The sequence below is a fragment of the Ptychodera flava genome, chromosome 10 (assembly GCF_041260155.1).
Source record: "Ptychodera flava strain L36383 chromosome 10, AS_Pfla_20210202, whole genome shotgun sequence".
Classification (NCBI taxonomy): domain Eukaryota; kingdom Metazoa; phylum Hemichordata; class Enteropneusta; family Ptychoderidae; genus Ptychodera; species Ptychodera flava.
Window position 1 is genome coordinate 10651993 of NC_091937.1, and position 23789 is coordinate 10675781.

The window sequence follows — 23789 nt, forward strand, 5'->3', positions numbered from 1 at the left end:
GAGGGTTTGGTAGTCGCATTGAATACGTTTGGACATTACTGTTCTGAAACTACACCTTGCAAAGATGTACAATGCCAAACGGATATGCTTAAGAAACCAGCGGTATCTGAAAAAGAATTCCACCAGTGCGCGCTGAGATGTGGCTTAGAGCTTTTGAAGTCTCAGCACAAGAGCCTTTTGTGGTGTTGACATCTCCTTTCCTGATAAAGCAGCTTCAAAACCCTTTCAAAACATGGCGCAGATACCAGATGCCATTACGGCCATCAGAGAAGAGCATCTTTTATCGGGAAAGCTCTGAATGATATGTGGCCCAATTTGTGCGAAAGGTGGCCGGGTTTTTTTGCGATGTACTGGAGAAACAAGACGGGTGAACGGTTTGAAAAATAAAAGTTCTGTTTTCAAGTATCTTAGGGGGACACAGTCCTACGCGCTTGGATATAAAGTATTATATCTATAAATCTTCCTTAGTGGTCTATGGCTTAATGATATGATTCACAGAAAACTGCACTGGTCTCATTTACCATGTTACGATCTTTTAAAGAAGCCAAATTTGTTGTGCATGATACTTCTCTGAGATTCACTATAGTCAATTTCAAGATCAAAGCATGTCCACGTACGTAATTAGCAACCCACCTACTTACCTAGACTTATCTTTCTACCTACTTATCTTTGCACCTAACAGTGTTTATCTATCTATTTATCTCTCTATCCATCTATCTACCTATCTAACCAATCTCAACTTCATGGTAGAGCCTCCATACAGCTCTTGCCTGTTCGGTGAAATTTCATTTTGGCGGGAGAGAACACTTCCATGAGCATTAAAGAATAAAGAAGGGCAGATATGGCCACCAACCCGATTGAAGTGAAGAAAATGGTTTTCAGATTAAGCATCGTGACATGGACCTGTCAAGCTTTGACCTGCCTTGGTTGAAGGAACTTTCCGCATGTCCGTTTGCATTCATTTCCCCGATACTTAAAAGAAACATTAACCAATGCCAATTATAAACGTATTAGTCTTTACGTACATGTAAACAAGGAAATAGACCTGAGTGAGTGTATCTGAGATACTCAACATCACATGATGCCGTTGTTGGTCTTTTTGGAATTTTATAACCAGTTTTACAAAATGGAATTTAGCAGGCAATATCGACAGATTTAATTGAACAGAAGCTACATACACATCGCACGTATCTATATCTAAATTTACAGTAGATCGATATTACATTTGTGGCCATCTTTAATTTTGCAAAAGCACACGTTGGTACTGTTATTGTAGAATGCGCTTCGGGGAAGGGTATTCACACTTCATATTTTACCACTCTTTTCTTCCACTTAAAGGGCTCATTGATAATTCTATTTTTCTCTACAGAGTTGTCACAGGGGTAGTTGCCGTTTTGAATTTCAAATATTGGTAAATGTTGGGTGATTTGTTTCTCCAGTACCAAAATTTTTCACGGTGATTTTCTCTTTTTTTGCAATTATTTGGTAACAGAATGGTTAACAATTTCATTGAGAGAAGTTTTATCAAATGTTGTAATATTTAACTTACGAGGCGTATACTTCCTAAAAAAATCAAAAGCATGTCAAAATAATCAATATTCCGCGTCTCAATTTATCCCTGTTGTTGTGTTGTGTGGATTGTAATTGTTGACACAAAAATCTTGCCCCAAATTGAATTGAATTGAATTGAAAAGTAGCTAGTGCATTTTACACACAGAGAGATGCTGTGCTCATAGCTAAAAGGGTTCAATATGCTTTAGGGTTGGAACAAGAAATTACAATTGACATGTGAAAAAATTTGAAAATAATTATAAGTTTCAGCTACTGGCCCTTTAAAACCGAGGTAACAGCTATGTCGTCTCTTCTTAAGAACAAGGTACTGAACTTCTGTTGAGACTAGCAATTACAAAAAGACCTGACTATTTTGAAGATGTCATTTCAACAGGCAATGACATTAGAGATGCGTCCGAGAATTTGTAAGAAATTTACGAGCAGAAAAAATATAATCCTGTCGTCTCCTTTATTTTCAGCTCTTCACAATGTTTTGTAAACAACTTTCACCGCTTCTAAAACAACTGTAGATTTTGTACATTTAACACATTGGTAAGCGTAACCACGATTTACAACAAAGTGAATCTGATATAAATTCCAGCCCAATCAAACAACCTTTCCTCCAGGCACAATCGAATTCCAACACTCAAGTACCAAGGTTCTGTATACTTCCGTGTACTATCGCTGTAAAGACTTTTATTTTTCAATACAGAGTCTACGGAAATGAAACCATACGAATATGTCACATCTAATTGGATAGCTTTTTCACTACAAATGTTTTACACACATTACCAAAACCCTTAAAAATACTATGGAAACATGACGATGCCCTATCGATGGTCGACACAAGTTGCAAGTACATTACATCTAGGTATACTTCCGCGAATAAGGGAGATTGTTTTCACTGCCTGTGATAAATCCTAAAAATAGTTCTGTAAACTGTCAAAAATACACAAAATATTCATTAAAATCTCTTATTCTGGTTATACTCATCAGATCAACTTCATTTGAACAAATTCCCATCTTCATACCTTGAGCCAGGTTGTCACGAACCGTCAGCATCCGCCGTGCAGGAATTAACGTGCTTAAACAGTTTGCTGACAAATCTGTGTTCTCTATCCATTTATCCACCTATCTACATGTATTTATCCTACTCTACAGACAGACACAATGCACACGAGCACACGGCAACAGAAAGGCAGGGAAACATCGAACACATACATTGTTCAAGAAGCGCGTTGTAACTACGTGTAGGCTGACTAGGTTGTTTCTTCCGTCCATTTGGTTCACGAGATGAGAGACAAAGGTGGCGCTCTTATTTGCTATCCACAACGAGTACTCGAACAGAAATATATAATGCGTTAGGGGATGAAATATTGAGAAATAAAATGCAAGGTGCCCTTATTTTCAAAAGTATAGGAAGGGTGGAATTCGAATTTCTCTTCAGAAGTCATTTCATGAATTTTAAACTCAATAATACTCTTATTTATGTAAAGATGTTAATGCACGATTTTTCGTTCTACAAGTACCATTGAGGATTCTTTGGAAAACCTGGAAAATCATGGACGAGGTCGTAATTCGTTCCTCTTTGAAATGCTCTTCTCTCACGGAACACAAAATTGGACCAATTTGACATGCTGAAGCCTACAAAAACTTTGCTTCCTGCAAAAATAAACATATGCAGGTAATATTAGATTTATAGAATACCATGCTTACATGCAGTTTTCATGGATGGAAGGAAGAATGTGTGTGCGGGGCATGTGTGCATGTATGTATGTGTGTATGTGTGTATGTGTGTATGTGTGTATGTATGTATGTATGTATGTATGTATGTATGTATGTATTGTGAAAATGCATTTACAGTTCATTCAAAATAGTAAATTCACAATTTCACCCATGTTGAAATCATTGTACTATAACTCACATGTCAACAATTGTATTACTGAGAACGTTTAAAATATACTTTTAATACGCAGACACACAGACACACAGATATAAGAAGTTACAAAAGTAAGGAATTTATCTCCTGCAAACGTTCATACAGCGCCAACTGTGGCCGGGGTCAAGAGGTCATCGTGTAGGCATGTCCTATCCTCTTTTGCCCTGACACGGTCCTGCAGGCAAGACTGCCAATTCGGCAGCTGGACCTCATCTGAACTTAACAACGCAACTATGGCGCGTAATGCATGACAAAATTAAGGTAAAGGGCGACGAATTCGGACGCGCACACGCTTTAGAACGTTTCTGCGCAGATTTAACTCCAGCCTGTCGCAAATGGGTTACTTTGCAGCTCATGTATTTAACATCACCTGTCATTGTTGAAATTGCGCTTTTACCTAATTTTTTGACCCAGTCTCTTAGAAATATATGTGACCTATAACCGTGTCATATTTTGACCCCCTAGGAAGCTGGTTTTTATTCAATATGAGCGAAAAATTAAGATTTCTCTCCCATTTACATGGCGCATATTACCCATTCACCTGGAGATATTGTAAAAAGTAGCGTGGTGACACTCTTTTATTAAAAGTGTAAACTAAATGGTATTATGTCAGGATTTTATTCGCCAAGTTTGGTAAAAATGACACCATTCAAAGCGACAGGAAGAAAGTTATAATTTCGATATCGTCATTTTGTAATTGATACTTATGTTAAAATTTCTTCACAAACATCATGAAAACTATACATTCGATAGATATGGATCTTAAGTCTTGGTATTTATTAAAATTAACTCATTTGGTAAGTGTTTTATAATTGCTTTCTTTAGTTCAATTAAGTGAATTATATCATTTTTATTTATTTCTAACGACGCCATATTAACGTCCGTTTCCATGGAAACGAGCGTGGTGACCCCCATTTTTTATTTTATTTTTGCACTTGCACAATTTCCAAGAATATTTGTGCAAAGTTTCAAGAAAATTACACCACAACTTAATTTTGACGTAATTCGTAGTACTTCACCTTAACACCACTGGCCGAATTTTTCCACTAGTCATCCACCTTCGGCTTGGCGATTTCTGAACCCACTCACTGATTTTTTCAAGTGGTTAGCGATTTCTGAACCCACTAACTGTATCCTTCATGTGGTCAGCGATTTCTGAACCAACTCACTGAATCATTCAACTAGTTAGCGATTGCTGAACCCACTCACTGATTTTTTCAAGTTGTCAGCGATTTCCGATCCCACTTACTGAATCCTTCATGTGGTCAGCGATTTCTGAACCCACTCACTGAATCCTTCAACCAGTTAGCGATTTCTGGATCCACTCACAGACATTCAAGTGGTTAGCGATTTCTGAACCCACTGACCGAATCCTTCAAGTGGTTAGCGATTGCTGAACCAACTAACCGAATCCTTTAACTGCTCGTCTTCATTCCGCTAGACACCCCAGCAGACTTGATAATTTTTCCATCATAATCCGGTCACTCAAAAAGAGACCCGTCAAATTCTCTTACGGATTTTTAAGGTGACTGACCATTACGCCAGGGGAGAGCTTCATCAAAGCTTTGAAGATGTGACCCGGAAATGAATCTTAACTGAGTAAGTATGGCCGATCGCGACCCGTTTGTTAGAACGCAAGTTACAGCAAGTCTCAGTCTTGGGCATTAACCTCATTCGAATTCGAATTAGACATCACGTCAAAAACAGCTAGACAACGGTTACTAGAAAGGATCGTGAACAGACGAAGTTGTGAGGTGAACAGACTATGAGTTGCGAGCGTCCCCCACATTTCACGCTATTCAAACAGCTATGAAAAAAAGGCCTTATGGTACCGTGGACGAAAACGACTATTCTCCGCGCTCTGTAAATATTTCCGCGCTCTATAAAAATCTCCGCGCTGTGTAAAATTTATCTCTGAACTCTTGGAAATTCTCCGCGTTGTGTAAATATCTTCGCGCTGTGTAAAAAAAAATCTCCGCGCTGTGTAAAAGTCTCCGCGCTGTGTAAAAATCTCCGCGCTGTTGGAAATTTATCTCCGCGCTGTGTACAAATTTCTGCGCTGTCGGAAATTCTCGACGCTGTTTAAAAATCTCCGCGCTGTTTGAAATTTTTCTCAATTGTTTGAAATTTCTCCGCACTGTTTCAAATTTCTCTGCTGGGAGACAATTCTCTGCACTGTTTGAAATTTCTCTCTACTGTTTGTTCACTGCAGCTTACTTCTGGCATCAACCCTCGAGTCGTTTTCTAACGACACTCCTCATGGTCTATAAAACGAGCAACTAAAACAAATCCTTCTTAAAAAATCATAGCTCGTTATGTATCTTTGAGAACATGTGAAGGAGTAAGCATTCCGTTATATCCAGACCGACAACCTAAAAATCCGGTGAGTTAAATCAAACACACTTTGCCCACATCGCTCAAACAGTTAAAAGGTTTCACGATAGCGATTCAAACAACGGTGACTCTGCGGATTTTTTTTGCTTAATTTGTCTTCATTATCTGCCGCAACTTATCGTATACAACCAAGATGCAATCTGTAATCTTATCGGTACTACAATCAACCAAACTAAAAAGATTGCTGAGCAATACAAAAAACCTCGTCCAGCAAAGAAAATAAAAAGTGAGAAAGCTGTCATATAACTAATCAAAGTTGGCGGCTGGAATTAAATAAAACCAAATGAATGCTCTCCTCAAACTGATTTAAAGGCCGTTTACAGCAAATATTGATAACGGAACCATGAAACCTTGGAATGGCTAAAAACAGAGAAATAAGATGATGTATTTTTCGAAACAGCCCTTCACAACATGCTTTTCAAACAGCGGAAAGCAGGCACCAATATCGACCCGCAATCTATTACAAAGTCCATGAAAAATTGACACAAAACTAAAAGTTCGGATAATCGATTTAAATGCCTAAAACAAACTAATCGTTGACAGATTAGTACAACATTTACTGTTAGCATAGTGAGCACTAGCACCACTCAAAATATGCGCTAAAACAAAAACACATAGCGTCCAGAAACTCGATGCTGGGTCATGTTAATTATGACACCACACACCGGATCGCTCACTATAGAGTCTGTCAATAGTGACTAACTCTCTCAATAACGAATCTGGCTCTGAGGACGAAGATGACTTTATCACACAACCTAGCGGAGAGATACAAAACAAGACAACGACTGATGAAGGAACCCCATTTTTTGTTCCGAAACACCGTTAAGACCACAGTCACCTGTGGTCTATTCCGCTCTGCGTCTATGTATGCGCCCCATAGACGTGTGTACATATACCTGAGAAGCTTCTCAGGCATATGTACACACATCATTGGGGCGCATATACAGACGCAGAGCGGAATAGACCACAGGTGACTGTGCACAAATTAACTGCAATGATCCTTTTATTCACCATATCGTAATATTAAAAAAAAAACATGGTGCAGCTGATGTGTGAAGTTGCCCTCATTTTCATGTATAGTCACAGAAGTGAATAGCGCGGAGAACAAACAGTAGAGAGAAATTTGAAACAGTGCGGAGAAATTTTAAACAGTAGAGAGAAATTTCAAACAGCGCGGACAATTTCAAACAGTAGAGAATTTCAAACAGCGCGGAGATTTTTACACAGCGCGGAGAATTTCAAAGAGCGTGGAGATAAATTTTACACAGCGCGGAGATTTTTACACAGCGCGGACATAAATTTCACACAGCGCTGAGAATCGTCGTTTTCGTCCACGGTATTATGGACAGTGAGCGCTACCACTGTTTGGAGTGTGTGAGGTGACGTAAAAGCACTCGTTGTCGAAGTAAAACTCAGAGGTCAAAGGCTAATTTCGCCCCCTTAGCATGCTAGTAAAAATTGACACCACAATTTTTGTGATGACATTTGATGTAGGCATGACGCTGTGTGACGTAGGGGTTTTGTTTCGTGTCATAAGTAGAAACTAATGAAGCTGAACGTAGGGAGTTCAGTACTTGAAGTATTCAGTGAGTGGGTTCAGAAATCGCTGCCCACATAAAGGATTCAGCAGTGGGTTCAGAAATCGCTAACCACTTGAATGTCAGTGAGTGGGTTCAGAAATCGGTAACAACATGAAGGATTCAGTAAGTGGGATCTGAAATCGCTAACCACTTGAAAAATTCAGTGAGTGGGTTCAAAAGTCGCCAGCCGAATGTAGATGACAAGTGGAAAAATTCGGCCAGTGGTGTGAGAAATCGGATGTTAATTTTGACATGCATTACGCGCCATAACGCAACGGTATAGTTCCTGCCAGTCGTAGTTGTCTTCAGCAGCAGACAGTTAACAGCATCATTGTCATCGGCATCATTTTACAAGTGGTATAGCCAAAAATTGATGACGTCAAATCGCCATACACAAAACACAGGCGCATTGCAATTATGCCACCTTGTATTCTGTACGGCGATTTGACGTCATCAATTTGTGGCTATACCACTTGTAAAATGTTGCCTTGTCATCAACTTCTACAACAGTGGCAAGGGCTACAACCTACTTCTTCACAGTCAACACAGCCTACTTGAGACATCACAACATCAACAACAGGCACATCTGCAGAATACTATCCATACGCGGTCCTTTTGATCAAAGGGCAGGTGTGGAGTCACGCCGACGTCACTCTATGTAGGTAACAGTTACCTTATCCACAAATGTGGTTTGATACCAATTTCACCCACAGGTAATACCAGTTCGTTAAGGCAAATGACGCATGCACTACTTTTGGAGCATTCATATGCTGTCAGACTGAGGGATTATACACGAAGGAATTTTTGTCAGTTCAAGTGTATGAGAGCACTAGTAGTAGAGATACTATACATTCGCGGTGGACTTCATGTACGCGAGAGACTTGTCGTCCAACATTGGGGTACAACTAGTGAGCTTTTAAATTACCACTACTAGTAATGCGTTCAAGGTTAGCTGGTTCACATTTGTCGAGGCTGTACTTCGGAAACTGTGCTCGCTGTAAATTTCATCGTTGAACTTTTGCTGCAACAAAGTGACGTCAGACTGATACATGCGAATTATGTATGGCAGCGCTGCTTATTGCTTCCCATTAAGCTAGATTTTGCTGGGCTTACAGCCCATTACAGGTTCTCAATGTGGGGTGTTGCTGTGTCTACACATTTTCACTTTTTCCCTTTGTGGAAGTTAGTGTGTTTTTCAGCTGGGGTTTTCCCTCATGGTTGGTTTCGGCTGTGCTGGTCCACTATGTAGGGTGTTGCTGTGCGTACAGCGTTTTCCCTTTGTGGAATTTGTTCTCCAGCTGTGTTCCCCCCCCCCCGCCACATTGTTGGATTGGCTGGGTCAGCAACGGTGTCATTTTATCCGCTTGTCATATGTGAGAGGTTTGTCAGCATGGTACTGCCTATAGGCTCCTTTAATGAATTTCCCATGTTTTGGTTCTTTCTTCCACTCAACAATATTAGCTATGTAATAGGTATAGTGCAACCACTTTATCGAGACTCAGTCGAATTCTTTTTCTGCCTAGTTTTCCCTTTGTTTCCACCAACAGGCAAGGCTCATGGAAAAACGGTAGAAAAGAAGAAGGCAGCTAACTTCAATGCCACGTGACACTCAGCATATTCAAATGCTGCACCAGACACTAGGGCTACAAGGCAACAATCAACAACATCAACTTTATAAAGTTCACACATAATTTTTGGGTTTTTTTGTAATTCTTTAGTACCATATTAGTTTGTCCTCTCTAGATCAATATGAAGCTGTATTCTTGTCCATAGGACTTCCAATTTATAGTAATGGCTCCTCTATCCTGCTATGTCATGCACATATATTCACAAAGGCAGGCCTTCCAGTAACCAATCAGAAGTTTTCGATGTTTGAAATCTACTTGCCAGTTGTAGACCCAGATTTAGTACAGCAACTGTGCAACGTGCATGGTACAGAGCCAAATGTACGCCGGCTTCCCCTTTTAAGTAGAGTTTTATCATTTATCAGGAAATCAGCTGTGTTTTCTGGTTCGGCAGTGTGACAATTTTTTAACCTTCTTTTATCAATCCCAGTGCATTACTGCTACTTTAAAACCAGGCTCTCCAACAATCATCCAGAGGTTTTGGACATATTCAGTCTATTTGCCTAAATGGCCTTTTGGTTCAAACAGTAAAGTTGTAAACAAAATATACATATAGGTCATCGGTTTAAGGCCAAGTTTAGCATAGTAACTGTTCGCAGGGGCTGCAGTAATTTGTGCCGTTCTAGCTTATCATCTGATGTCTCTAAACATTCATCTCCAAATGTTTAGAACGAGTTGGTTTAGAATTGCTTATGCCACACATACAGAACCATTTCGATCCTTTGCAATTTGCGTACATATTTGGCCGCTCGACTGACGATGCAATCTACACACTAGTTCATCGTGCAATTAAGCATTTAGATGCTAAATCGTCAAATACAGTTAGATTCTTGTTCATTGACTATTCGTCAGCATTCAATACGATACAATCCCACCTAATGCTCAACAAATTGAATGTTTCAATGTTCCTAACCGTTTACAACTTTGGATTTTAGATAATCTGACTGGTAGGTCTCAGTATGTTCGCACCAGCTTTGAAACATCAAGTACAATTCCAATTAATACAGGAGCACCTGGGCTGTGTGTTGTCACCTGTTCTTTTTGTTTTGTATACAAATGATCTAGCTTGGGACACTGATTGGGCAATGATTGAGAAGTATGCAGATGATACAGGGGTTGTGGGGTTTATTTCGAGCGATGACGATCAGGAATATTTTGAGTGTATCGACTTTGTTAACACCTGGTGTAATGACAACTATTTAGATCTTAATGTGTCAAAGACGAAAGAGCTTGTTCTGGACTTTAGAAGGAAACAAAATGAAAAACAGTCAGTTGTGATAAATAATATGAAGGTAGAGAGAGTGTCAGCATATCCATACTTAGGCTGTATGATCGACTGTAAACTGTCATTCTCACAACATGTAGAAAATCAACTGAGAAAGGTAAACAAACGAATGTATTATTTAAGATCGATGAGAAAGTTAAATGTAAGTTCCAGTGTAATTGCTCTTTTTTTCAACTCAACAATATCATCTATTGTTAACTATCCTATCACCACTTTCTACGATCTGCTATCAATATCTGCTATCAAATCATCTCAAAGAAGACCTCAATCGCCCTACAAAAATCTGAAAAAAGCTGCTTGATGACAGCCGGGATGAACTTGCGCAGAACTCAGAGGTATACAAAGATAAAGTTATTAAGATGGCAAAGAAAAAAATGAAAGATCCGAATCATCCATTCCATGCAGAATACGAATACCTTCCAAGTGGTCGTCGCCTTAGGGTTCCACGTTCTCGTACAAATGGATTTAAGCATAGCTATGTACCAAGGTCAATCAGTCGATTGAATCAGTTGTAACCTGATGCGTGTCTGTGTAAATGTATTTATAGGTAATTATAAGTATATTTAGTCTTTATGCATTATATTAATTTTTCTGTCTTCTGCCAATGTACACAAAATTTCGTGTAACTATTACATGACAAATAAAGAATGAATGAATTAATGAATGTGACAACGTATAATGAGAAAATAATATTTTGTTAGGTTGGGAGGACGCTGTTTAGAAATAGGTTAATAAAGTACAGGAAATGTACGCTTTTTCCAGACTAGCAGATTCCATTTCTCATTGCTAACTATTTTTTCGCGATCTTTGCATTCCACGCATTGTGATTCCATTGGGTAGACTATGCTTTATCAGAAAGAATTTTTCCCTCGAAAAGGGATTTTTAATCTCTGTTTTTTACAGCAAGTCTCTCTTTGGTTTGTATTTAGCCAAAGTAGGAAATACAGGTTCTCAATTTGAGTTTTGTGCCTTGTTTCCCAAGGAAGTAATGAGAAGAAGAGGCCAACCAGACTCGTTTGTAGATATAGTACAAAACGTAATTTTCAGACTTGACAATTGTTACTGCTTTACCTCTATTGCTGCAATAAATTTAAAATAGAAGGTGGTAGCGTAGCCAAGCACAGTATGTAAGTAGGATGGCCCAGTTATTGCTGGATAGACACTGGTACTGTGCTAATATAAATGTAGCATATACATCTGTGCAACATGCATGTGGCAAAGTTCATTTGCCAATTTCTCAACACGACACAAGTCAACGTAGCGATCAAGACAAGCCACTGTTTGCAGGGGCTGCAAAGACATGGACTTTCATCTTGTGGGGCCGACACAAGGTGTGTCTTGTGGCGTAGTTGGGCCCCACAAGATTGGGGCAAGATTGAATGAGTTACCTATGTATGTGAATTCTTTGTTAGACTGTCAATTGGTCACCCATTTTGTGGCCCACTTAATGTATTTCACAGTTATGAGCATGTTAATCATTGTAAGGAAATTTGTTTATGTGACAGTTTATTGGTCACCAATTTTGTGGCCGAATTGATGTATCTCACCTTTCCAACGTTATCACACGTATAAGTAGGTTAGTTATTACACACGTTTTGTACTGTGTTGGTGTGTCATCAATTAGTGGCCTGTTTGATGTATTTTACAGTTACAGTTTTTCATTAAATGATCACCCATTTGGTGGCCCATTTGACCGACAAAGACATGAGTTGGGTATACCTTAATTTCGCCGCTGTTGTAGCTGGCCGAGGCACAGTATCACTAACAGTAATGTTGGGCCTTGTCCAGCATTTACAGCGTTTGCAGGGATATATATATATATATATATATATATATATATATATATATATATATATATATATATATATATATGTATATATATATTATTTATATCACCTTTTTTGATACCTGAAGTTTGGCGTTTTATATATATATAATATTATATATATATATATATATATTATTTATATCACCTTTTTTGATACCTGAAGTTTGGCGTTTTGTATATATATATATATATATATATATATATATATATATATATATATATATATATATAGATAGATAGATATATATATATTATTTATATCACCTTTTTTGATACCTGAAGTTTGGCGTTTTGTTGTTCGGCAGCGTGTTTAAGATAGAATTTTTTTCTTACGAGCGGTTAACCGTTTTTTATCTTTGCATAACATAATCAACCCCCTAAGACCGAAAAAATTGAATAGTCTCTGAAGGTGCCTTCACACAAAATTTTTGCATAAATTGACGCGTAATATCAAATTTGGATAAGTTCGTCCACAGACAATATTAATAGTCGCGCTAGCGGCTTACTGACTACGGATGCGCATATTCATAACATATATGCGAGTAACCGGAAGTGCACCCTGCTTTCATGGGCGCCGCCATGTTTTTTTTTGAGTCCTCGTAAATGAACAAATACGAAACGTGCAAATTATTATCTTATAACATGCCATTTATAAAATATATCGCTTTTATTAGCCAGTAAGTGTTATTATCCACCTTGTCGCTGGTACAAAAGATCGCATAAAAATTAGAAAAAGGGAGAAAACTGTCGTGCATATGAACGGCGCCGCCATGTTTTTCTTGAGTACTCGTAAATAAACAAATACGAAACGTGCAAATTTTTATCTTATAGCATGCCATATATAAAATGTATCTCTTTCATTAGCCAGTAAGTGTTATTATCCACCTTGTCGCTGGTACAAAAGATCGCATAAAAATAGAAAAAGGGAGAAAACTGTCGTGCATATGAACGGGGGGGGGCGCATACGCAAAGAATGCTGGGATTGAACTTTTGAAAAGCGCCCCCTGTGTCAATAACTAGATTCAAAAATTGCCAGTTTTTAGACGGAACGCTATAGTTTTCAGCTTGCAAGTGGAAGGTGGGCAGTGAGGTTACCATTGCAATGATAATGATGGCATAATACATCTCTTGTTTAACACAATAGGCTGTTATCATGGTAAAAATTTTTACACAATACAGAAAATCTATACCTGCACTGCTGCAGGGTGTGACGTCGTGTACGTACGTGAACTGCTTTCATCAGAGGGAAACTTGGCAGAGTTGTATACAAACGTGTATAGCAAGTAACAATTAATTCTATTTTATCATCAATCAATACAAATAACATTACCAATCATAACCCCTGGCGCGACACCAAGGGCTGAGCCCTATATAATATTATTCCCAATAGGTCTACTTACTTGCGCAGATTTCCTGCTCAATCAAAGATATGAAGTAATCATCATCGGCAAACGTGTCAACGTCAGGATTATGTAGATTGATTACATCATCAATCATTATAATACTTGAGAAATTGTGAGAGGTAAAGTGTCGTAAAATATTCTGAAAGAGAACAACCACTATATGTAAGTAGCGAACTGTGTAATATTACATTTCACTTTTACACACATTATCCATTCAAATACAAATATGTACATTTTTACAACAGAAGACAGCGTCGTACCTTATTTAGACAGACAACAACCTATCATTGGTAAAATGATTAGTATGTATGTATGTATGTATGTATGTATGTATGTATGTATGTATGTATGTATGTATGTATGTATGTATGTATGTATGTATGTACCTATGTATGTATCTATGTATCTATCTATGTATCTATCTATGTATCTATCTATGTATCTATGTACTGAAATGCCAAGACTGGCTTCGACATAAAGGGTGACGATCGTGTAAACGTACTGCCGTATATAATCTTCTTTCGTTTACATATTGCAATCAGAAATCCATTAGCATGTACACAAAGGATTAATGAGCGGTAAGATTGTTTAAAGAATTACTTATGTCGTGAAAAAGACAATGTACTTGTGTGTCAAAGATTTGACATGACATGACAGCCACATAATAAGCCACCAAGAGGAAAAGTAGGGAGACATTCGATTATTCGGATAATATATAATAGTTTCATTTCCACAAACATTGTAATCTTGAAGGTAGCTTTCGAATCTTGAAGTGCATTTGGAAGCACCCCTTATTCCACATGATTCAAAGAATTTAATTTGATAGAATAAAAGTTTTAAAAATCATCAAAAATTATATGTACATTTATCCGAAAAGCACATCTGTATTTTTCTGTTTAGCAATCTATCCATTTTGCTATCTATCTATCTATCTATCTATCTATCTATCTATCTATCTATCTATCTATCTATCTTTTTCTATGTATCGATCTATGCATCAATTTATCTGTCTATTTATCTATCTACCTCTGTCTTTTGTCTCTCTCTCTGTCTGTTTGCCTCTTTCACTGTCTGTCTTTCTACAATTTGCCTCTCTATTAACAGCAAACCACACTCATGCATAGAAATGCACATAATACAACTCTCTCAGTAGTTTTACCTCTTGAGGCTCCCGTGGCGCGCTGGCAATAAAAATACAACCGGCATTCTCCTGCGACATTATCGATGGGATTTTTAATGCCAAACTTTCCAAGATGCTGTACTGTATTTCCAAAAGCTGATGACACTTGGGGTCGTTTGTATGTGCCAGTGTACCGATTCGACATCTATTGGAAATGAGAGCGAATGAAAGGTATTAGCTATATGATAAATGCAAACACATTTGCATGCCAAGGCCAGTTCTCTTGCAGCTTTAAATATGTTAAATTCTGGGATATTTTATGCTATACAGCCAGGATGTTGAGTGAACTGAAATCGTTTGCATGAATGATCGCACTTCAGTCTGACCGGTTATTTTGGTTGTTTAGAAACGGCAAATGAAGTGATCATCTAACTCGGTCTGTGGCTAACGGCGGCCAAGTGAAATTCGTTCCTTTTTCCAGATCAACGAATTCGCTTTTTGACGCTGTTTTGAATAACAAACAATCATATTGCATTCACTTTCTAAAATGTCGAGTGAATCTCTAAGTTTGGATTTGGGTGTTGATACTAAATTTCGTAATTCGATTTTCGAATATCGAATAACGAACAGGGCTCCATTGTTCTACCAATAGTGTGTTCTTTTACTAGAAAGTTAGGGAGCTGGCAATTAACCTTAAAAAAAGTTTGCTACATTGAATTGTCCACTCATGTTTGTATATTCGGCAGCTAAAAAAATACTGATTTTACCGCAAGAAGTCCCTTGTTTAACCAAATTGCAGATGAAATCCGTGACGACGACCTTTTCAAGCTCCCCTATCTGGCAGTGATACTAAGGCACAGTAAGTGAGACTACCCACAATTCCCCTTGATTTGTGTGCTCAGACATTATTTACTAAAGGTTTCTTCAATTTTATCAGTTTCTGAACAATTTGAAACTTAGAATTTAATTTAAGGATTATTGGTTAAAACTATGTTCCAAAATCATTGATTTTGTTTAAAATTTAGGAGTAAATTGAATAAGAAGTCGATGTTTGAAGGTGCTAAAAATTGTACACTTGTCAAGGTAAAGTTATCAGCAACTAAGATGGTCTCATCATACCACCTGTCAGACATGTTAATTTCCTTTGTTACAAACATTCAAAAAAATCAATACCCTTTCTTTTGCCAACACAGATGCAACTTATTCCCTTAGTTTCCTTGAAAATATTGCATATGGCTGTCAAAAATCTATGTTGACAAAATCACAAAATTGCTATCTCCTCCGCGGAAAAGGGGTCGATCTTCTCATTATTCACAGTGAGAAATTAGAGAATTATGATTATCAAAACTATGGTCCCAGAATTTTGAAATATGGACCGAGCTGTTCTGTGTACAGAAGAAATTTGCTTCAGTTCAGTGAGTGATCTCCGTGTGTACGGATCATGGAGAATTGTGGGTAGCCTCACTTACTGACTAAGGCGACTCCAGGCCTCTCAATCAAAAGTTCTTGAATGAAATAGCATGACTAGACCATTTTATATTCAGGGGGCGCACCCCTTCTCTAAAAGCAGGCAGTAACTTTTTTTACACTTCGAATTCGCGGTGCAATACAAATGTCCGGGCGGGGCAGGGGTGCCCCTTCTTTCGCTCGCCCTCCTGCACCGCAAAATAAAATTGTACATGAATATGGGATTTATGTAAGTTAAAATATTTGAAAAGCCCAAATAAGAGTAAAAAAATACGGGAAGATATATTTTTCTTAGAAAAAAACTTACTTTTGCATTATTATTATTATTATTATTATTATTATTATTATTATTATTATTATTATTATTATTACAAGTTTAGGGGCTATAAGTATTATACAGAAATCTAATAACAATTCATTGAAGCTGTGTAGGAATTCTGAAAAGAAGTGTTGTATATTTTAATTTTGTCAATAGGGGTGACTTCCAATTGTTTAACGTGCAGCGCAGATTATGCATTATACTGTATGGAGAGAGGGGGATATCATTAAGGGACGGACCATTAGATCTTGGGAGGGGGTGGTCAAAAACAGAAAAAAAAATTTTCAGAGCAGAAAGTTAGGAAAAAAAAATCTTCAAACTAGTTTGCAAAATAAAAAAAAATAAATAAGAAGACAAAGGCGTAAAAAAAAATCTGCAAAAGTCTTTAAAATTTTGATTTTTTTAGATTTTACCGACAGTAAGCAACTTTCTGTATTTTAATACATCCTCCCGGCACATTTTTAATTTTAATTTATACATTTAGAGTGACTGTATCCCTTATACTGGAAGTTGTGATTATCTTATCTTTTCAGGACTTTTGTATTCTGATCACTTGAAAATTATGAAATTATAGAGCCTGTTTTCTACTTGTTTCCTGCGTACAAACCAAGCAGGTACACTAGGTAAAACATTGAAACTATGGTATGGTTGTCAAGACAGAAATTGTATTTGCCTTTTAAGATCAAGGTAAACAGATGCAGGCCACATCAGTTTCATTTTTTTCACAGCATTTTATTACAATGATGAATGCAAGAATGGTTGAACAAGTAGAAACACGTCAATAATGATAAAACAACATATCAAGTCATTATGTATTATTTTGCTTTTAAATAGGCATTTTCAATTCTTTTTTCTCAAAAAACAGCCTCAAATAACAACAGCAACACATGCTTTAACATTCAACAATACACTACGTAGAATGCCATCTATCCAACAAATCCCAACACAAAAACACATAAAAGGGTTGAACTTTGAAAGTTTCTCGATAGCAAATACTGAATAAATCTGCATGGTTAATCGTTTTTGTGTGGCAAATTTCAAAGAAATTGGACAAGCCCTTTCAGAAATACAGATTTTTTGACCATGAATGGCATAAATTGCCCAAAAGACAAATATTGAAATTTCAACACATCTATACACATCCAATCAATTTGGACATGCTGCTACAGAGAAATAGATGTTTTGATCAAAAAAGGGCAACAATTGCTCTAAAAACACAAATATGCAAATTTCACTATATTATTTAGCTTATTTTAGCTTCTCAGCTTGTCAAAATCAATTGTAAATCATGAGATATGCATGATGTTTGATGGGGTGAATGTAGGCATTTCACCACGCAGTAGAAAGGGAAGCCAGGAAACTAAAATAGTCAATTTTCAAAACTATACGAAGCTACTGAGGAGCAAGAAGACCATGTTCAGAGGAAGATGTGTAATCTGAAAAAAATGCTCCCCAAGTGCCACCAAATAACACCATTTTTATCTCTATTTTTCAAAAGCTCCAACAGCAGGAGGGGGGACACCCCCCTCCTGACCTCCCCCCGCAATACTCTCCAAGTGCCACCAATAACACCATTTTAATCTCTATTTTTCAAAAGCTCCGACAGCAGGAGGGGGGACACCCCCCTCCTGACCTCCCCGGCAAAAATACTCCCCAAGTGCCACCAAATAACACCATTTTAATCTCTATTTTCAAAAGCTCCAACAGCAGGAGGGGGACACCCCCCTCCTGACCTCCCCCCGCAATACTCTCCAAGTGCCACCAAATAACACCATTTTAATCTCTATTTTTCAAAAGCTCCGACAGCAGGAGGGGGGCCCCCCCTCCTGACCTCCCCCGGCAAAAATACTCCCCAAGTGCCACCAAATAACACCATTTTAATCTCTATTTTTCAAAAGCTCCAACGGCAGGAGTGTGACACCCCTCCCGACCACCCCCCGCAAAAATACTCCCCAAGTGCCACCAAATAACACCATTTTAATCTCTCTTTTTCAAAAGCTCCAATGGTAGGAGGGGGACACCCCCTCCTGACCACCCCCCGCAAAAATACTCCCAAAGTGCCACCAAATAACACCATTTTAATCTCTATTTTTCAAAAGCTCCAACAGCAGCAGGGGGACACCCCTCTCCTGACCTCTTCCCAGTGACCGCTTGCGTGGCCGCTTGTGGTGCTTGGCACCACATGTTTGCCCTCTTTATCTTCAGACAGCGACGAACGAAAAAAAATTATAAATCTGAAAATTTACTCTAAAAAAAAATTTGCACAGCTAATCTCAATTGGAAAAAAAATTTCAGAAATTTACAATAGTAAAAAAAAAATTTCACAATTTCATTGTGACCACCCCCCCTCCCAAGGTCTAATGGTCCATCCCTAAGCCAAGGGTAATTAAATGCTTGTCGGAAAAGTGACACTAAGCAGTTTACGCGATACCAGCAGGCCTAGACTTTTAACTTTTGTGCGAACTTTACGGATACACGTTCAATCGGTTCAATTTAATTTGTTTTTAGTTTTCTTCCATCAAAAGTCACGACTATGAAAAGATTTCCGATACAAATTAACAATCTCTCTCTCTCTCTCTCTCTGCAGTGAAATTGCTATGCTGCGACCACCGAACGAATATTCCCCACCCCCACCCCAACTCTAACATAACGTATCCTGTACTAATTCTTTCATAAACGTATCAATGTACCAATGTACAATGGATTCATTCTGTTGTATAATTTAAAACTTATTCAGACTTACTTCGTAAGCGTCATATTGGCATTGCAGAATAAACATTTTTCTGCATTTCGCATGTTTCGCCCTGGCAGTGTAATCTGGCAGAGACCCTGCGATTCGCGTTCTTCTCTGTCGGAACACGCGCGCCCTTCAGAGACGCGACGCGAATCCCAGAGCATGCGCTATTGGGAGTGCGTGGCGTGACATTAGAACGTCTCCGATCTCGCGCTATCGTGTCGTTGGAATGTTGACAGAAACTGGAATTACTGCAGAGAATACTTTCAGGATATCACATGTGAGTGTCTAAGGTACCAAGAAGGACGTTTAGGAAATCCTTTCAGAAAGTTCACGCCGCCTGTAGCCATTTTGTGGAGTATAAGCTTATAAGCTTACGTAACTCAGCACTGCAGCGTATACAGTATTTCTACTGACGGTACTGTACATATTTCCGGAAGATATGCGATAGAATTTTGCGTTTCACGTCGTTCAATCATTCAGATGGAAATGCCGCCCTTCTCCAAACTTTGAAAAAAACAGGGTGACAGACTTTGGAATGCTACACTACAGTTTTCGAGAACTCATGGACCGTGGTTTTATTCAACAATCGAGAGGGCTAGGGTGAGTCGAACTTTTTCCTATGTCCATGTAGCACTTGTGCAAAAATATGCGAATCCACAGGCCTTTGGCGAATGAATAAATGCGTTTTTCACCAAGCTGAAAGGTTGAAAGATGCGTCCGTCACTTTGGGACGAGCTAGATAAATGCAGTCAAACCAGGCTGAGCAAAAAAATTTGCCATAATATGACTTTGTTCTGGAAATTACGAAGACAACCGGCCGTGCGGTGGAACTTTGCAACAAAGTTTCAATATCTGAACTGGCATACTTGAATGACAGACACAGGAAACGATGGCCATAAAAACGCATTCTCGTAGCATTTTGATAATAATGTATCAATCACAATGTCACAGAAATTATGCCTCCTCCTGACAGAAGGGCCATGGCCTATTTGTAGCCTTGCTACACTATGTCTTATGCTGAAAAGGCCATGTTGTTGTCAGGTTGTCATGGCGACTTTTAAAATTTGCATACAACTCTGAGGGTTGAACGAGTTGTTAATGGGTCACAAAACTTTGGAGTCCCACTGTCGTCCATTATACCTGTTCCTTGGGTATTAAAGGTGTGCAAGTATACACATCAAAAGACTAGGAAATTCACTTCATAGGCAGAGTCTTGAAAAACAGCCTTTTCTTGTCTGGTTAACGATAAAAGATACCCCTGATATAAAATATGCATGGGCTAAAAGCCACTGTCACTGGGCAACCAACTTCAGAAAATGGTAGCCCAAGTGGACTACCAGGAAAAAAGTTAACTTCGAGCCCTGGGCAGTATTAAACATGAAGCATTTAACTTGTAATATTTCCCCCTTGTCTTGGCCTGCTAGGTTTAAAAAAATGTTTAAAGGTATACAGCCACCATGTTCAAATTTAGCCGTTGCTACCATGGATAGGGGAGATCTAGCTGATCATAAAGTTTATGGCCAGGCCAGGTCACACAAAAATAATGCACCACTACATGGTCATAATTTTACTTTAGTTAAACAATCAGAATAATTTGTCTTCATTATTCTTCCTGGAATGAGGCAAAGAAATCAAAATAAATTATTTAGAGGTTATAAACGGCAAGCAAGGGTATTTGGTTGCGGATATAAGACCTCTGGGGTGAAAATTAGCATATTTGGCGGGAAATAATCACCGAGCGCAGCGAGGTGATTATTTCACCCAAATATGCTAATTTTCACCCCAGAGGTCTTATATCCACAACCAAATACCCGAGCGCACCGTTTATAACCTCATTATAATATGCTAAAGTTAAAAACAAGTGGGCAATTTCGTTATTTAGGGCCGAAGTTGGAACGAGAGTTCAGGAGCGCCCAGCCTCATACAAACTCTAAAAAAGAACGTTTCAGAACGCGCGCGCGTGCACAGTTGAATTCATAAAATACGGTTACGCAACGCATCAATATCGCGATTAGACATCGAACTTGAAGAATTTTACTTAAAAAACGCTCAAAAAACTTTAAAAAATCATGTTGTTGTTACATAGCCTCCGCTCCTTACAGAAACTCTTCATTTGTTGGTTCGTCAAGCTGCACTAGACTAAAATTTAACAAACAAAATCAATCTGAAGCCATAGACTTGTTCGACATTATGGCGCGTTGAGCTCTCAAGTTGGCGTTCGAAATTTGCGCGAGCTCAAAAATGTTACGCGGCGCGCAGGTCTTCTTGTTGAGAATATAAACCCTGGCTCCAGCCAATCAGATTGCCGGATTCCAGTCAAGCATATTATAATATAGCATGAATATTAATACGTTGTTCATTATAATATATAAAATAAATAAACACCAGTGAATTATGTTTTAAATAAAAAAACTGTGCGCTACTGTAACTGCCTGTGATAAATAATGGTACACTGGGTGATAAGGGGAATTGGGTTCATAAAATTAATTGAGATACTAGTAGAATTAATTTTAAGCACATAAAATTAATTTGAAGGCATAAACATAATTCGATGCATAATGAGTTAGTACTGTACTATATAACACTTAGCCTATTTGGGATGACTGCATTAAACAAAATAAAAAATACTTCAAAAATTATTTCTGGTCTATATAAAATTAATTCTAACACACTAAAATTAACGGAAAATATAATTTTGACCAGAATGGCCCCAATATACATTATGTTTACTATTCATCCTAGAATGAAGGCAAAGAAATTACAATTATTATTATTATAGAACAAATTTCTTAGTTGTTACTTAGAAATCCATTAAATAAATAAAAAACAGTGAATTATGTTTTAGCATAGATTCTCTCGAGGGTCTATGGTTTGAAAAAAAAACTGTGGTTCCAAAATGGTTACCAAGGCAACATAAAACAAAAATGAACATGGAGATCATGCTGTGATAAATACACTAAGGAGAGCATTTGCATAGTAACTGGATTACTTTTAATTGAATTTGGAAAAAAAAATTGAAATTTTAAAATGCAAATAGGTTACTATGGAAACACAGGACAGTAAAAATTGTTATCATATTTTGTCTTTCTAACCCAAAATAACCTTTTGGTATAATATTTCTGTTGATTACTGGATTTTTACACTGGATATTTGGTCTTTCTAACCCAAAATATCACTTTGATATTACACATTCTGTTGATTACTGGATTTTAGGTGAAATCTTTAAAAACATGGTAATTTTACTCCTGAATGGTTGCCATGGAAACATCTCACATTAAAATGAGTGTGATTTTTTTGGTGTGCAACCAGAAAAACCTTATGATCAAATTTTTACATCAATCAATCGTTCTCTTATAGGAATTAGGGAAAAAGTAACATTTTCAATCCAAAAATAGTTACCATGGCAACTCGAAACATTAGAAATAATTCTGGTTTTGTGTTCTCTGACCCGAACTCCCCACTAGATAATTTTCATATAAAATCAAAGTAACTTTTCATGGGATATTAGAAAAACTGAAATTTTCAACCCCTAAAATGGTTACCATGGAAACATGGGGCAGTGAAATCGATATCATATTTGGTCTTTTCGACCCAAAATACCCTTATGGTGAAATTTTCACGGAAATTGAACCTATTATTATTCGCGTTATTATTTCTATATAATACTTATATTAATTATTATTACAAGTTTAGGGGCTATAAGTATTATACAGAAATCTAATAACAGTTCATTGAAGCTGTTGGAATTCTGAAAAAGAGGTGTTCTAATGCAGGCCCATCGTGGCAGTCGTGGGTGCGCACAAAACAAGGCACAGCGACTAGTGGAGAGTTTATGTAATTGTCTATGTCAGTGTATTTGCTGCAAATATACCTTCACACATGCGCACTCGTTTGCCAGTGTAGTCTGCCAATATGAGCATGCGCAATTGAGTTTACCTGCGCGTGAATGTGTAGTCTGTACACTATCCTACGTCTCGTGCTATAATCTTGTCGTTGAGCTTTGCATATTGACAGAAACTGGAATTACTGCAGAGAACACTTTTCAGGACATTACAAGTGAGTCCCTAAGGTAACAAGTAGGACGTTTAGGAAATCCTTTTAGAAAATTCACGCCCTCTGTTGCCATTTTGTGGAGTATATATACGTACCTAGAGCGACGGTATACAGTATTTCTACTATACATATTGCCAGGATAATATGCGGTGGGATTTTGCGTTTCACGTCGTTCAATCATTCAGATGGAAATGCCGGCCTTCTCCAAACTTTGAAAAAACCAGGGTGACAGACTTTGGAATGCTAACTCTTGTATAACAATGACGTAATTTAATGAGATGTATTCGAGCTCGGCAACATTTTTTGATTTGAGGACTCTCACCATGGCGAATTCACTGAAACAGTGAGTATTCAACAACTTTTTCCTATGTCCATGTAGCACTTGTGCAAAAATAAGCGAGTCCACAGGCCTTTGGCGAATCAAAAAATGCGTTTTTCACCAAGCTGAAAGGTTGAAAGATGCGTCCGTCACTTTGAGACGAGCTAGA

At 37.9% G+C, this 23789-nt stretch overlaps 1 protein-coding gene across 1 annotated transcript in view; it reads right to left on the reverse strand.

Moving 5' to 3' along the window:
- Nucleotides 1–1973: 1973 nt before the first annotated feature.
- LOC139141963 (uncharacterized) overlaps nucleotides 1974–23789 on the reverse strand; it is a 33789-nt gene continuing 11973 nt past the window's right edge. Inside the window, exons 3-5 of the mRNA XM_070711745.1 lie at nucleotides 14765–14930; nucleotides 13603–13744; nucleotides 1974–3213 (exon numbers count right to left, since the gene is read on the reverse strand). Of these exons, the coding sequence (XP_070567846.1) occupies nucleotides 3071–3213; nucleotides 13603–13744; nucleotides 14765–14930 (451 nt within the window). The 3' untranslated portion in view covers nucleotides 1974–3070. The remainder of the gene's footprint in view (nucleotides 3214–13602; nucleotides 13745–14764; nucleotides 14931–23789) is intronic.